This window comes from Mugil cephalus, chromosome 3 (genome assembly GCF_022458985.1).
Source record: "Mugil cephalus isolate CIBA_MC_2020 chromosome 3, CIBA_Mcephalus_1.1, whole genome shotgun sequence".
Taxonomy (NCBI): Eukaryota; Metazoa; Chordata; class Actinopteri; order Mugiliformes; family Mugilidae; genus Mugil; species Mugil cephalus.
Window position 1 is genome coordinate 23,288,251 of NC_061772.1, and position 17,442 is coordinate 23,305,692.

At 42.2% G+C, this 17,442-nt stretch overlaps 1 protein-coding gene across 1 annotated transcript; it reads right to left on the reverse strand.

The window, feature by feature from the left end:
- Positions 1 to 2,401: 2,401 nt before the first annotated feature.
- tmod2 (tropomodulin 2) lies at positions 2,402 to 17,224 on the reverse strand. The gene is made up of 10 exons (XM_047580320.1): positions 17,096 to 17,224; positions 12,234 to 12,450; positions 10,750 to 10,906; positions 6,579 to 6,701; positions 6,167 to 6,241; positions 5,953 to 6,083; positions 5,749 to 5,856; positions 5,501 to 5,644; positions 5,207 to 5,351; positions 2,402 to 4,431 (listed from the first exon to the last, which is right to left on the reverse strand). Exons 2-10 carry the CDS (start codon positions 12,357 to 12,359, stop codon positions 4,400 to 4,402), a joined length of 1,041 nt encoding a protein of 346 aa, XP_047436276.1. The 5' UTR covers positions 12,360 to 12,450; positions 17,096 to 17,224; the 3' UTR covers positions 2,402 to 4,399.
- Positions 17,225 to 17,442: the final 218 nt, after the last annotated feature.

Consider the following 17,442-nt stretch of genomic DNA (forward strand, 5'->3'; position numbering starts at 1 on the left):
TAAATGAGTATGGGGTTGTTGACAGACGCTGGTTGTGTGAGTTGCATGTGGGTACCGTGGACAGATGTTCCAAATGAAACCTCCATCAGTCATTTAGCACTGAAAAAAAGCCTCTCAAAGCTCTTTTAGTATATGTACTGTATTAGTATAGTGTAACAGTTAAAGACATTTCCCTTGCCAAAGTGCTATGGGTAATATGATCCATTCATAAGTTGGTGGTGGCTTTTGATTGTGTGTTTGTGTGTTTTTCCCACATTATTACTTATAGCCTTTGCTTTTCCAGGCTTTTTTTGCTTGATGTTAAGCCAAAGTAAAAATCCTGTAATGACATGTGCCGATGCGCACTGCGAGCCAGGTCTCGGATGAGCTGCGAATATTTCCTTCAAGGCTTCATCTTTAAGGATTAACAGAGGCTCTCCACTATTATTAAAACTAAACATAGCGTCCTGTTCACGAGAGTGCACCCTGAACACCCACCTAAAATAAAGACACGGATGAGAAGCCGCTGGTTAGACTCTGTTTTTCTTTCTTTTCTTTTTTTTTCTACACATGTGGAGGCAGCACGTATTAATAGCCACGTCCGAAAGAAGGTGCAGTTATACTGTACTTACATAAGAGCACAACTGTACTGTAGTTTTACTCTGATTCTGATTCTGGTTTTGGATGTTTTCCCTTTTGAAATGATGCCTTCTGCTATGATTAACAGACGTGACATAAACCTGCTGTTCTCGTTCTCACTACTCTCGCAGAGTGGAAATACTTGAGTCATTCACCAACACCACCCCCCCCCACACACACACACACACACACACACACTCCCTCCGGCCACAGTTCGCTGCCAGCAGTGCAGAGTTTTCTCTGACAGCAGCTCACCGCAACACTCTGGCACAGGAAACTCAGGGAGGGATGGAGTCATATGCATTACATCATCTCCCAGGCATGTGCAAACAATCTCAAAAACTGGATCTGATTAAAGGGTGCATATATGTACTGCACACAGAGTTCCTCCCAAGCTGAAAGGCCTGCCGTCTGTCAGTTATTAGAATAGCATTTGAACTTGAGATCAGGCCTCTCAGCCTTACATCAAGCTACAGAATGGCGGTTTTTATAATATGCTAGTGGCATTGTTTTTGTATGATAATGTCAGGATGCCCACAGGATGAATCTCGACTTTGTTGATCCATTGATCAATGGCTTAATAGAAAAGAAGCTTGCTGACTTGTATGATAACTCCGGTACCATCAATATGTCCACACTTTTCTTCATCCGGTAGTTTAAGTCCTAGAAATCTTTATAAAGTGTCTGTTTGTCAAGTATTATGTCTCCATGCCAACCTGACGAAACACCCATCAGCCTTAGCTATGTTTCGAGTGTAAATACTAATCAAACTAAGATTCACAAAGATCCCACAAATAGTGAGATTTAGTCTAGTAATGATATGGTGCTTTCCCCATAGGCTACTCATTACACCAGAATGGAGTTTGCATGTGTCTGCAACATGTGTCTCGCTCTCAGTTGATTGAACTCTGAAAAGGAAGCATGAACACAGATCAGCCGGGATTTAATTAAGACAGGAAGTGCACATTAACTATTTCACATGACCAAAAGTCACTTTTTAATCACAGTATATGATAGAATATGTTGGTATTAAATGAAATGACTGTAGACATCATACAACCTGACTTGAAAGTGACCTCCACTCACAGGTGCTTCTCGTCTCTTGCCTGAATTAAATCAAGCAACACGTCATCTAAACAAATCTTTATAATTATTATCTTGACTGTCATTTTCTGTGCTTTGTGAACTTTTTGTGAAATCCCATGTTTAGAGTGTGTCTGAAGGGCGGCACCAGAAACCCACTCTGAAAGCGCTCGGTATGAGAAACTGGTAGAATTCCTCCTAAATGTCAGACACAATTGTGTATGAGACACCTAATGGACATATAAACTGATCAGGCATAACATTATGACCACCTACCTAATATTGTGTATAGGTGTCTGTTAGTGGGGGGCCTTAGGGTCGTATGGGTTGAGGGGAGGGGCTTCTATGGATCATCACAGAGATACTTGATTTGATTGGGACCTAGTGACTTTAGAGGCCAGGTTAACACCTTGTGCTGTTTTTCATGTTTATTTTTGGAGTTATTCCTAAACCATTTATATCATTCTTATGTGGTGGGTGTTACATGTCTAAGTAACATCTACATGAATGCCAGAACCAAAGGTTTCCCAGCAGAACTTTGCATTCTCACAAGATGTTATTTACTTCTCCTGTCAGTGGTTTTAATGTTGTGGCTGATTGGTGTGTATCTGAGCTTGATAATGAAATGAAAACAGGCAGAACAGCATAAATTCTGTAAGCTATGTCGTGTTGTTAAAGTAAGAAAAGAGTGAATGCAAGAGAGTATGTAAAAACATTTATTGTTGAGGATGTCTTATATTCAGCAGTGAGGTTTAACCAGTATTTTATAATAATACATATTCCTTGTGTTAACACCTGGGATTTGATTAAAGGTACAAAAAAACAACAACTCAGCAGTGACTTGTGTAAATTTATATATATATATATATATTTTACACACACGCATCAGTCGGATCAGGGTCCGTATGTGTGTGCAGACCTTAAATTTGAGATGGTATTTCACAATTAAAATACAATTTAGGAATCACAGAATATTGTTAACAAGCCCAAAGCAAAGAAGCAGTGTTCTGCTTTAACCGACCATCCACCAGAAAAACAAAAAAACGAAACAACAACGAAAAAAAACACAGTAATGCAAAAACAAAACGTTTCAAGAATACTAGCCGATATGAACATGGAAAAAGTGCACAGATATAAAAACCCATAGTACAGCTCTTGTCCAAGGAATGTGAAGCTGAGGAAAGAATAGTTTTTTGGTCAACAGAAACATGATGTTCACAAGTGACGACTTCATGCCAGCATATTGTTCCTATTACACACGAACAGTATATACAAGTTTCAAGTAACTCCTGAATTAGTCCTGTTATATCCACTGCAAGCAGGTTAAGGTACCTATAATGGAGTTAAGCTGTTGTCATCGGTTCCTAATGAATGACTGCCAGGAGCCAAATGGACTTTTACATGGGAGTCGCAGTTCAAAGAAACATTTCATAAGCAGCCGCAACCTGAGAAGTAAAACCGAGAAGTTTCACGCAAACTGTTTGTCAACGTCTCACAGAACGATCCGATGAACCAACGCGTGTCCTTAAAAACTGAAACAATAACCATCAAGTCCAGTATTGACACTTTAAGCACTGCATGTTAGTCTTTGGCATGGTTAAGCATCAGAGAAACCCAGTGTGTTCAGCTGTCGTTTACAACGTTTTGCAGTCTGGACAAGGATTAATATCGCGTTCCTTTAACAATCCAATCCCCACTTCCGTTTGATCGAAAGTATCAAAATCCACTCATAATTTCACGTCGAGGCATAAAAGTGATCAGAATAACCGATATTAGAATCTGAACCGTATCAAAAGAAGATCTTTAATTAGAATATAACAGTAAAGCGATATTGGAAACAGTATGCACCGACAGTATATATATTTCACATGAGGCGGCTTTGAGTGTGTCAACCGTCTTGTCTAAGATCAGCAATAACATAGAAACTTCTTGCACGCGCCAAGCATTACAAACACGAGTCCGACAGTCATGCTGGCTTTACAAGGCAACTCCAATTAACAACATCTGCAAACCACTCTGCTCATGCAATGTACAAGAGTGACATTAGAGTTATTACTCCTCATTACTTTTTACATGGTAACAGACAGCTGTGCAGTCTAGACATGGTTTGCCGGCTACTCGTCATGGCTAAGCTGAAACCTTCCCTACAGACTGGTCTGACACTGACTTTCTGAAGCTAAAATCTAGGCAGGTGCAATCATCAGCTTCAGAGATATTCCCTCAAACTCTGCTGCTTCAGTGCAGGACTTCCACCCCGAACAGCAAACTCTTAACAACGGAGTATCTAAACGTTACTGTTTATACAAAGCGGTTATCGTTGATCCCGTTACTTGGTTTTCTTCAGGTTATTATAGCGCCGTATAAAAGGAGAAAAGCAAGTAAAAAGTCTAGACAGGAAAAAAAAAAAAAAAAAGGCTGAAGGAGCAGCTGAAATGGAATGACTAAAACCTAGGGAGATTTACACCTTCAATAACAACATAGTAATAGACATAGGTATGAACATGTGTATGGGAGAGGGCAATTCCAGTTATTTCCCTTCTTCTCAGGTGTTATGTTCTGGCTGAGCGCGCCTTGCCCCGCCGTTTGGCACAAGACTAAAGTTTCCACACAGTGAGATGAGACCGGGGCATTGGCTGAAATTATTCCACATGATGAGATGAAGCACAGGGTCGGCTGGGAGGCGGGTCGGGCTCCGTCCCTACTGGTCCCCTTCCACTCGCCTCCTGCGGACTGGAGAGCAAAAAACAAGGGTGAAGGGAAAGAAAGAAGGCGCGGCCACAGGCCTAGTTAGTTTATCGTCAAGACACTACGTGAGTCACCGTGAGCTGTGCGGGCAAAGTTTATTTCAGCATGTGCGAGTGACAGCGTGAACAGGGGGGCGGAAAGTAGTGTAATGTCGTCACTCTTAAGTTACGTCAGCAGGGCTTAAAGTAAAAACAAATCCAGAGTGAGTTACAATTCACATGCATATTAACATGTACATATTAACAAGTACATATTAACATGAATCCAACATATTTTGGTAAAGGATAAAGGATAGCTTAATACTATATGCAAAATGATTATAATAATGTATGTTTATAAATAGCACTAGGCCACATAGAGTAGGTAATCGCGATCAAACACCACACACTGGATGTCCGGCACGGTGCCGGAATACTTTAAGCCCTGCGTCAGTATCCTCATAGTTAATGCGGTGAATGCTCCATTCAAACACTGTGAAAGAAATCGCTGTTATAACTGATGCAGTGACACACTCGGGAGCCACACCCATGCATCAGACCTGTGCTACCACGGCCCTGAGAGGAGGAGGATGAGGAGGAGCTAAAAAGAAAGAGTAGAGTTCGTCACTGTGGACCGGATGTCTCGTGATGTAAGAGACTGAACAGATGTTTAAGTGTGGTAATGACTCATCATTATACGCAGGTATCAGGTGAGACGGAACAACTCACGCTGCTTTTGCGAGTTTGAACAAATCTCACATAGCCTCGTGCATGTATCATACCCAAGTCGTTGTTCTTGGTGATGGCTGCGGCAGCTCTGGACCGAGGCCCCTGCTGGGTGAAGTGGTAGCCAAACTTCACTATGCTGTTGTTCTCCTCCAACATTTTAGCAATCTCCATCTCTGCGCTGGTACCCAGCTGCTGCCTCTGAAGTACACACAAAAACACAGAGGTCACACTTCTGTACAACCGCTTCACAACTTCATGGACTTACTAGAAACTCTCACTCTTAAATAATTTAAGTCTTAAGGTTACTACAATGATGGCAGACAAAACCCTCCTCATCTCGGTTGTACCTGGTTGTCTATCTTGATCTCCGTGAGCGTGTCGTTGTCTCTCAACGCTTCAACCAAAGCCTTGATGCCTGCCCCGGTGATGAAGTTGGACTCCAAATTCAAACTTCGCAACGTCTTGTTCTCCCGCAGCATTTCGCCGAACACCTGAGAGGAGAATGAAGAATGAGGAGGAGGAAACACATCGCGTAAAAGCGGAGTCGTCGGGCGTCGACGCGGCTGTTAGCGACCCACAAACCACTCCCTCTCACCACAGCGATCGGGTCGTTGCTCCGTGTCGCCGCCAGGCTGAACTTCTTCACGTGCGTGTTCTTCTCCATGGCTTTGGCGAAGTCCTTCAGAGTGGGAATGGGAATGTTCTGGGGAAAACCGACAAAGACACACTGCCATTGGTCCAGGGATTGACAAACGCGCACACACACACACACACTCTGAAAGATTGTGTTTCCACGTACCTTAATGTTGTTGAGGTTGACCTCTGTTAAGGAGCTGTCATTGCTCTTTATCCTCTGCAGAGTTTCTTCTACGTTAGTGGGATTGGGAGGCTCATCGAACACCGGGTTCATCTTCTCCCCTTTGATCACATCTGGAAAAAACAAACAGGCTGATGTGAAGATATTGATCTTTTTTGTCCTTCTGAATCGGTGTCACATTCCTCATCGGACTCACTGTTGTAGGAGTCTTTAGATCCAGTTCCGTCGTATGTCTGGGTGCTGGTGACCAGCGTGTGCACACCCAGGATAGCTGCAAACAAAAACAAATCCCAGACTCACTAACTGTTTTGACTAATCAGCGCATGGGTTCAATACAAATGACGGTAACTAAATCTACACGGGCACACAAGACAAGGGGCGTTGTTTAACTCAGTGAGCCTTTTCATTCCCCCTATCAACACGCTCAGTAAACTACAGGGCCATGGGACAAGCGCAGTGAAAGGAGCCTGTGTTTTATTGTCCAGCAAAGACTGGCGTCAGGCAGACTGAAAGTCCTCACAACTACTAAAAGCTTAGAGAGACACCCTCTTAGAGGCTTTTAAAGGCTTTTAACAAAGACATCTTGTATTTATTTATTTATTTCTTACCTGCTAGATCGCACAGTTCTGTATCCGTAGCACTGGACAGAGCTTCCTCTAACTCTGGATCGAGGGTTGTGACTTCCTCCTTGCGTGTGTCTATTGGTTTCTGCTTCGGAATGAACACTTTTCCTAAGAGGAAAGAAGAACAGAAGAGTTTCAGCCAGAGTTTCGCTCTTTATACATGTGGGAAGCCAATAAATCACTTTCACATCCTCAAAGACAGAACAAACAGGTACGACCAGGCAGGTGAACATTTGATAAGATGTTACGCTCCCAGTTCTATAACAAAGGTTCAACTGTTTGTTAATGTGACTCGTTATTTTCCTGAAATCACTCAGATTCTTTTGCCCAGTCGTGAGACAGCAAGACTGAGTGTGAATACAAGTAAAAAAGCAAATCTATAACCGAGATGCGCACAAATTCACACCAGTGCTAATGAGACCTTTTATTTGGAGTCACCACATCTTATACTTTCATCTTTGAATCCTTTGTTTTGAGTGTTCGTGTTTTCTTTCATGAACCGCACACTGGCACCGAAAACTCATTTGTTCACTTTGAAGTTTTTACCTTATTTGGACAGTGTTAAAACAACCGCATCCACTGCGACCGAACATTGTTAAATTTTAAAACGAATCGTCCACGTCTGCTTATAATTAAAGTAATGTTTCTGACAAGTTGGTGAAGTGTGAACGACAGAAATGTGCTGTTTGAATAAGTCTAGGCCTCCCGCTGTTTTACACAACATTCCCCGAGATTCAGACAAGCCGAGGTCGGCCCGGCCGTGGCTGTCTGACGACCACGGCGTTGCCATAGTAACCCATCGAAGGGAAGAAACAGACAGCGCAAAGGAAGTCAAGCAACAATGACTTGAGTCTAATCTGAACTGCGCTGCTGGGCCAGCAGACACTTGCGCTGGGCAGAGAGACCAGCGCAGTGGGTGCCATTTGCTGCCTCTCCAGTATATGCCTGTCTCCTTAAACAAAACACCCCGTGCAGGAGGCCCTCCCCTCGTTCCCCTCCTTCAAAGTCAGTCAAGCCCCTCAAACGGTTAGAACTGGTCCCCAGTGGGGGCTCTGGCACTTCCTGAAAGCAAGAAAACAGTAAATACAGTCATCAGGCAGCATCCTGTGCCAGTCCCTCTGGAGCGACACATGAGAAGCGAGAAAAGACAGAGGCAAGCCTCAAGTCATCTGTATGATCCCAGAGGAGTGCGTGTCATTAACTAAATGGGGGTCTACGTAAAAATGTTGGGAAAAAACTGACTTAGCAGCAACAAAGCGGTGCCTGTGAGAGGAAATTCTAAGCCGATAGACACTGACCATAGATGTTATGTAACGTAACTTTTCAACTTAGCCAAGATTCAGGATTTTGACATGTTGTTGTGATCACTGATTGAAATGAATGTTTGCAATATTATAAAAAAAATCAGACCATCAGTAAACAAGGACGTTTACAAGAACCACATTGTCAAAAAGGAAACTGAACACACCAGCAATGTCAGTCATAATCCCTCGTTGCACAGGAAAATTGGATACAGTCCATATAAGGGTCAACTGAAAAGATGGTTGGGAATTGTTCTGCCTTTTGTTTTCCCTTAAAAACAATATCTCAGTTACAGATCTTGGCAACTGACTCAGTGAGGTAATGATAAAAACGCCAGTTAAAAACAAAGACCCATGCAGTCATCACACCACCCGACGAAAACAGTCTCCTAAGGATGAACAGCCTGGGTAGAAAAACTAGGATCATGTGTAGACACTGGAGGAAACAGCTAGAAAAATATCTATAGCCACGGTTAAACAAGTCCAAGTCCTGGACACTGCTTCAAAACCACCATTAAAATGACATGGCCATAATGATCGCCTTCATGTCTGGAGGAAAATGGAGGAGGCGGAAAAACACCATCACAGCTGTAAAGCACGGAGGTAGCAGCATCATGCTGCGGCGGTGCTCGGGTGCAGGGGGCACCTCAGATTATAGATGGCTTCATGAAGAAGGAAAATTATGTGGATATAGCAGCAATATCTAGAGTCATCAGCCACAAAGTTGAAGCTTGGTCACAAATGGGTCTTCCAAACGGACAATGATCCCAAGATATGGTAAAACGGATTAAGGACAAGGAGACTGAGGTATGTGTGAGTGGCTTTAACTAAATGAGCAGAACTGAAAAGTGTGTGCAATCAGGGCAGTCTATGAAGCTGTCACCGTTCTTTCAGGAGGATTGTCCTGTCTTGCAATGTATCACAAGAAGCTTGTGTAAGGCTACCCAATTGATTTAATCTAGGTTAAACAATTTAAGTGCAGTGTTTCCTAATTCTAACTAGGTATATGTAAACAGCTCACCCACAGGGAACATAACGAACAAATAAATCCAAAAAAGTGACACTAATTAACTTAAGACCGCAAGTGTTTTCTTCAACTATGCAATTACTAAGAAACACTGAATGCTGGAAGCAATTCTGTGCAGAACTGCTGCGTGTTTGTGTGTTTTCACTTGTGCAACTGGTCCGCCTCCACTGTGACCTCAACAAGCACGGTGTTTTATCAGACAAAGTATGCCTTAAGCGCTACGAGTACTCTACTTTTGTTCTGACACTCCACTGATTGTACTGCACAATATTAGTTCTCAAGATAATTAACTTCAACCACCGACAACAGAACTTAATAACAACAATAATAATGGCAAACCCTGAAGGAAATTAAGGATCAGCAGCAGGGATAAATTCAAGCAATATGTAATAAAGTCATATAATTAGGACTGGCCCGATGCTAAAGGGCTGTAATAGTTACCATGGCATTTCACGGGCCTGTTTTCCTCTAAACTTGCCTGTGTTATTGAAGCTAGAGACGCAAACACTCGTGACCACATTATCTATCAGCAGGGGGTGAGTATAACAAGGGGGAGAAAACCATCTGCATTCCACAGAACCACCACAGTGATGGGAGTTTTCCATGTAGTCATAGGGAGCACACACACACACAGATGGAGTATAATTTCCAACAGGCCACTGTTAGGTCAGGGGAAGATGTCAGTTCCATATTTCCTCTACAGCGCGGGAGTAGCTTTCAAGTCTCTGGAGAGACCAACAAAAGGAATTCCGTCCTCTTGAAAAGACTTCCTGCAGAGTATTGTTTCTGCTCACTTTTCTCTTGGGTTTCTGCTACGCTACCCGGAAAAGAGACGCATCACTGTCTCTTCTGACACATTCAATGCAATAATGTCTTGTGCAACCTGTTGAGAAGTTGAGTTTATTTCAGTTTTTACAGTAACAGTAATCCCATCTGGTTCAGCTGCGGGTGTTAATTTCACACTTGTGTGAGAAACATTCCTGCCACAAACAATCCACTGTGTTGTATATTACCCCCATGGCCACACAACTACGTGATATCACAGATTGTGTTGATGATAAATTCCACATGCAATGCTTTAAGTATTATTGCACTTTCAGAGATAATACTCCAGGAACGTATGCCTGTTAAAAAGACAAACTAAACGATGGTTAGTATTATATGTAACCAATTTAAATGGCTGCAAAATGAATTATTACCTACATGACATCGAGATGTTAATGTAATGCTAAGCACGGCCAACCTCTTAGCTAAACGGAGTGACTTAAAAATCCAACAAAACAAGTTCAGATATCACCCCCATTAAAACAGGACACAAATTTGCATAGATGCTCCTTCTAAAAAAAGAAACGGACAGCAGCGTGAGTTGCAGACTTAAGCAAACCGAATACGTCACAATCTCTCAAAACTGAATCAGTGACTGAGTAAAGCAATACGCCCACTTAAAGCTAACAGAGTTTGAAGTAATCTGACAAAACTTGCCTTCTCCCTTGGCACTCACTGCCTCCTATTCCCTGGTACAAACACACCTCCCCCACACACTGCTCTATGTTGCATAAGAGCAGACATGCATTAATAATACCTGCAAAGACAGCAGACCGGTAATTACTGCTGCTGATAGACACACAGCTGGACCGTGAATCTCCATCCCACTTGAGAAATACAGTGCGACAAACGTGATAGAAACTCGCTACAGATGGGATTGATGAGTTAGGAACGACGCACAAATTATATCGTGAGTTTCTTTGTAATAAATCAAAAGTGACAACTGGTTCCTCTTTGACCGAGGTCTGTAGTTCCATTAGGGAAACTTTAATAGAAGACACACCTTTCTTCTCCCCAGTGAAGGGCACTATATCCTCTCTGTCCTTGTACTCCATGGCTTCCTTCTCCAGGTATTTGAGCAGACGTTCCCTGTTGAATGATCCTGTGGCCTCCTTCGTCGTCTGGTCCTTCTGACGCAAACCCGCCGGGAGGAGAGCATTCTGAGAGGAGAGGAGACAAGGAGCCACGTTAGACACGTCAACTGATGGACAAGTCAAAATGCTCACTACAAACTCTTGGATCTATGCTCCGGTAAATGCTGGTCAATATAAGTGTTTGCAGAAAAATATGCAGTCATGCAAATTGTGAAAAATATCATGCATTAAGGACAATACAAGAATTAACTGCTGATGTGGGTTAAATGCTGCAAACGAACGTCAGTTTATCTTTTGCACCTTCAGCCGAGTGTGGTAGTTGTTATAGACGAAGGAATTTCATGGAAAACAAACATGAATTACCAGCTCCTCAAACAGGAAATGAATGTTTTGTGAACTGGTTTAACTTGATGCCTGGATATAATGACTAACACAAAATGCAACCAGTTTTGTTGTAGGTAAGTAAAGTCATATTTACGGTTGTACATCATAGCTACACGGTAGGTACGCTGTAGGTTGGTTTAAAGCTTTGTACCCTGCTATGTAGCCTGCCGTGCACCTCCCCAGAAATGTAACTAAGCACTGCAGTGACGCAAATGGGAAAAGCTGTAAAAACTGCCTGTTTAGCCTTTATTTACTTGAACCTTAAACAGAGCCTTTTAATTGCCAAGTCACCAGCACATATGTACAAATGCTTACAGTGACACAGGCTCAGCATTGATCCCTTGAGAAGGTACAACCCAAGCTCCAGTGGACAGATATGTTGAAATCTAAAAAAGTTAGATGAGGCAGCTTGTGCACACTGCAGCAACTATTACCGACTGCAGTGCTTCATTTTATATGCACAAATTTACTTTGTCTATCATGACATGAGTTGCACAGATTAATTATTTTCCCATTGCTGCAGACTGTTTCCTCTAGGGTGATTTGTCTCACTTGGTTAAGATGGAATTTCAATAAAACATCCCATGGATAGGGAGGCATTTCTTTATACTCTATGGCCAGTGCTGTGCTCCACTCACAGATAAACAAACACATGGTAATAAGCTGACAGCGCTGATGCGGCTATTATTCTTGCAACCACAGAGGCTAAGAGTGATGCGTGTGGCTGGAGGGGGCGTGAGTACAAAATCTAAACTTGGATTTCAATGACTGACTTATTTAAACCGCAACAAGAAGCATCTTGTTGATACAGAATTACAATTGAGTGGAGTGGCTGTGAAAGATTCAGGTTTGTGTCTCTTAGAATACTGGCTGCAATGACTGCACTAGCTTTATGAAAACATGAACTCTTTTCTTTTAAATTGGCCATTTTCCATTAAACCCTTTGGCTACAGGAACTTCCTCCCACTAAAGAGCCCTGGAGCTCCTCCAACCCTCACCGAGCCCTGACCTCAGGGTCCATCTCCTCGAGGGCCGTCTCCAGCTGTTTGAGCTCCTCCGCCGACAGCTTGTTGAGGATCTCATCTTCGTCCAAATCCTTGTACTTCTCCAGATCCTTCTTAAACGACAACGCCATGGTGCTGGGTATAGCTTGCTAAGCAACACTGAACCCACGGCCACACTGCTTCTTCTCGGGCTTATATTGCTCCAGACCAGGGAGAGGCTATCTGCAAAGAAACATGAGGAACACACACATGATGAGAGATGGAAAGGACCTTTGAATTTAGCTAATCCAAACAATGAAAGGGAATTGCACAGTGTTTATCTCATCCATGTGAAACAATAGTTGATCACAGATGGCCTTGATAATAAGGCCTCGCAATGATGCAATAACGCACACACAGCTGAACAAAGGAAGAACTTTCTCAGGCTTGGAGGGGTCATGTGATCACTCCCATAAGGACCACTGAAAACAACATTAACGTATCCCAAAGTTGTGCAAGTCACAAAAGACATTAATATGAATTGATATGGCAACGCAAGTGTATGTTTTTTCATTTGAGACAAAAGGGGCGTCAACATAACTCCATAGTTAAGATAAAACAAAGCTCAGATAAGTGACTGAGTTTGAAGTGTGTGTCCTGTCAAACAAAATGAAGAGGCTCCAGCGTTCAGTTCCCGCTCCCACGCCACAGTCCGAACACTAAACGACCTCATCATTTCCCTGTAGGACTCCACAGATGACTTTTCTCCAAATCACTTGTCCACTCGTACTGGCATAAATAATTGTCATGTGTTACAAACGTAAGTTATTTTAAAACTGTATGGGCTTGTGTATAAACTATTATTAATGCGTGATTGAATTAGTTTACAAGTAATCAAAGTAAGGACTGTTGCTGTAGTTTCTGTCTTTAGATGCCCCAGATCTGTAAGTGTGACTGTAAAATACGGCACCATCTCTAAACTCAGTGACAGCAGAAAAACAAACTTAAGGATTTTTTTCAACGCGTAGCACCATTTCCCTGGAGCTGCCTGATTGATTTCTCCAGCCCTAAGAATTCCTCTAAGACACTGACCCCGCCTGTGTCTCTGGCTGTGGATCCACAATCCAGGCTCTGTCCTCGGCTAATTCTTCTCCTCACCTCGTCCATTTACTCCCCTGCAGCCACTCACATTCATCTCTGAAACGATTACGAGAGCCATAACCGAACTGGTGAGTGTCAGCATATGAAGCCGGGCTCAAATGTCAACACTGATTACTTTAATCAAAGCGTGTGAATGTTATGATCTACAACAATGATCTGAGCCTACTGTTCTACTGTTTAACCAGACCGTGAAAAACAACCCAAGTACAGCACTATCATGCTTGTGATTAATAGGTTTTTCTGATCTTACTCATTCTCATTCTCCTAAATCAGGGCTTGTTCTGTGGGACTGCAGTAACTGCAACGAACTTCCCCAAAGATTTTGATTTTACTTTTACACATAACAGCGGAGCCTTCTTGACTGAGCAAAAATAAATAAGTATACCGCCTTTCATCACAAAGAACACTTAGAGCTGGATGGTTGTAATAAAATAAACAACTAGCTAACAGACTGAAACATATTTATAAACAGCTCTGTGGTGTATAGTTTAACTTGAATATTTATGGTGTCACAGCAAACACCAAATCATAATTCTGCTTAGACCTGTGTTATAAAACTATAAAACAAACATCTCTTCTCAGTTCTGTGAAGAACCTCCAGAAAACAAACATTTTAGTCATGTTCTCCAACATTTGGTTTTGGTTTACGGCAGATGTAAACAAATCTACGCTCCGGCCGATCAGATCATTTTAAAGATGCCTCGAAGCTGCTCTCCTGGAAATCTCTCATGTTACTTCTGCTGAGAGTGAGGAGGGAAATCAGCCAAATTGAAGCTGAGCTAATGGTAAATGGACATTAAAGTCAGGGCCACAATGAAGACCTCAGCTTGGAATATTATGTGAAAAAAAATATAAAACTGTAATTTTAAGAGGATTGAATACATGCCATGCAAACAAATCATATGAAAATCATCCTTCGTGCTGCAAACTAAACACTGGTCGTCTGTGCTGTGCTTGCGGAACAGCACAAGGATTTGTTTCTCGTGATAACGTCACAAGTCATTGACGCAAGTGTCTGGAAAAGGGAGTTTTGTTCATCTCTTAAAGTCAGACAGTAATCACGAATGTATCCAGCCTTTACAGCATGCCAGATTTCCATTATATTAGAAATATATTTGGAATATAAGGAAAAAAAGTCTCATATCCAGAACTAAAACTTTATTTACTTTTCCAGGTGACTGTTCTGGCATCATATGTATGATTTATCACTGGCTGGTCCTAGTTTAAGTTAATTTCCCAGACAAACTCTTATGGTGAGCAGAAGGAAATGCATATTACATATCTGGACAGGATCAGGAAAAAAAAAACGGAGACTACGGCCTTAGATGATCACAAGTCACACACGTGTATATACGTGTGCACGCACAGGCACACATACATAATGCTCTTATGAGATGAGCTCAAAATAACACACTTTACCACATTATCCAACTTTCTCTCAATTTCCACTTTACTGAGAAACTTATCACCAGATTTACAACAACAGCCACTGTCTCCAGTAATAGACAGAGGAGAAAAGAAGCATGCAGATAGGGATAATGCCGACAATGGGTGGGCTCAGGCTAAGGTGGAGACACTGAGAGGCTCCATTAGTCGATTCCGATTGATTCCTTTCTCCTCGTTTCTAATCCTTCAACACAACAACAGATGGCTCGAAGCCAGTAATACTGCAAACCTGTCTGCACTCTCACCTTGAGCTTTCCGTCACTGACCTGTACACCCAGGCTACTGGACAGAAGTAAAACAATTAAATGTGTTGGATATTTTGTTCTTATTTTTCCCACCAAAACCACAATAAACACATATATCAATAGCAACAATAACAAAATGAAATGACAGGCATTATTATAATTATTTTAATGGTGGATAAAGTCTCGCAAAATAACCAACTAAGAAGTAACAAACAACATTAGAATATTTTTTACTGCCATTTCTTTATGTAGGAAGAAAAATTTGCGCTTTTTTTTTTCTTTTTTCACAAATTGCAAATTAGGTTAAAGAGGAGGGGACTGTAACCTGTACAACAGATTTTTCTACCTTTGTTGTTAGAACCTCCTCTGTGAAATACATGAACTGGTTTCGAGTCAAATAGCGAGACACTTATCTTCTTTCAAAAAGCGATGGTGTGTGATATCTGCTATCAGGAGCAAAGCCATTATATATCACTTAGCAGTAAGCATTAACTAGGGGTTTATTCAAGTTACATTCTTTTGGCAAGGATGTCAGACATATTAAGGTCTGAGACAGAAGCTGGAGGAAGAGTAATGTGAAGCTCAAAGATGAACAGGAAGCACCGACTGGTGTTGCATTATTGTAGCACACCGCCCCGACAGCACGCAAAAAGACTATAGTTAGAATGACCCAGCTATGCTACCCATGGGACAAGACTCTGCACTTCCTGCTCCCACCTACTCTCCTCCAGTTTTATGCTTTTCTCCACCCTGATGTTACTCACTTCTCCTTTTATCGTTTCTGTTTTCAGTCTCCTAAGAGACAGAAAAATGACAGAAAACAGATGGAGGGAGACAGAGAAAGAATAAGCACAGAAGGGGCCTGATCATGCTGTCAGTAAGAGATCTTCACTGCAGTACATAAGGAAGATGACTTAAGTGTTAAGTGAATAGATACAGTTCAGAGAAAAAAAAACTACGTTGGTCATTCAACATTTATTTCACTCCAGCTCTCGAAATTTGACAAAGGGCCACACAGGAAGTAGGGTGTTTCTTTGTATATCTCCCTGTTTAACAAGCACACTCAAGATACACGGTACATTATTATGTAATGATAACAGATTTCAAGGAGTGCCCTGCCCTTATGCTCAGCATGGAGATAAAATACACCTCAATCTGAAGAGCCAGGTGGTATAGTGGGCACCGAAAACACCACATTCCACTTGATACCTGCTTTTCAGCTTCAAGTGGCCACCTGCCTGCAGGCTTAAAGGGAAAACCACACTTCCCTGAGCAGACGTCCTCCTCAAGACTAGCACCACGCCCTTTACTCACCACAGAGCCCTGCTGATCACAATGCTCCTGTTTATTATCTCATAAATCCTCGTATTAGCTATTGGGTGGCAGTAGTTGACCCATGCGACCTTGCACTTCACTTAACAGGTAAAACAGCTGACAAAGCTACAGTCTTTCCCATGATGGCCACACTACTGCCGTGAGTCATCCCACTAAAAGTATGCCCTTAAAATACTGAAACTCTTGTCTTAGACAAACACAGGGTGCATTCATGCCCTGTCTGCACAATGCATTGTCTGGCTGGGAGGGATGGGCAGCTCAGATTGAATAAATCCTACATACCGAGCGTACTGAGGACTCTGCCTGAGCCGTAAAACATCATATAGGACAACTACATGCATTGAGTGTGTTACTCAGGTGGTAACACAGCAGCCATGTTCACTTATCACATTGACAGTAAACACCTTCAATCGTTAATTACCGCCGCTTAGCGAAAGCATCTGTATGTTAGCTAATACACAGTCACAGACAGACATAAATAATTCGTGGAGCACTTTCTCTGGTAACTTGGCAACATTTGTCGGATGCAGCACACCACACAAATCAGCCCGCTGAGATGTGGAAGCTAGCGTGCTAACACTGGCAGTTGACTCAACTCGGTAGCCGTTAAGCTAAACCAGGCTAAAAGTACACCGCGGTTGTCCCGTGCCATTGCATTAACGTACTAATTTAAAAGCCCACAGTGCTATCTGTTGCCTTACCTGAGGCTAATGAGGACCAGACAACGGAGCGTCCAAAAAAACACAAGTCCTCCCAATGAATTGCGATATGTTCCTTCTGAGCTTTCCCCTGGTGTCTCACTCAACCCAAGGGCGGTAACACAGGAAGAGGGAAACGAAGCGTTTCCTGAGTGACGTCAGAGTTAGCCAATAGAAAGAGAGTATTCCGGGGCTGAACCAATGGGATGAATGATCCCGCCTCTTTACCAACAACAACCAATTGGATGAGAGATAAAACGTAAAAAATAAAATAAAATAATGTGCTAGTGAAGTACATTATTTCATGCCTTGTTATTTAATATTATTGTATTTGTATTAACTTATTGTTT

Bases quoted from the DNA above. Each gene is read 5' to 3' on its own strand.
- tmod2 (XM_047580320.1), bottom strand. From the start codon at position 12,359: ATGGCGTTGTCGTTTAAGAAGGATCTGGAGAAGTACAAGGATTTGGAC. The intron at 6,242-6,578 runs GTAAGAAATAAA...TTTTGTTTGCAG, and splicing joins AGAACTGTGCGATCTAGCAG to CTATCCTGGGTGTGCACACG. The intron at 6,084-6,166 runs GTGAGTCCGATG...TGTTTTTTCCAG, and splicing joins ATCTAAAGACTCCTACAACA to ATGTGATCAAAGGGGAGAAG.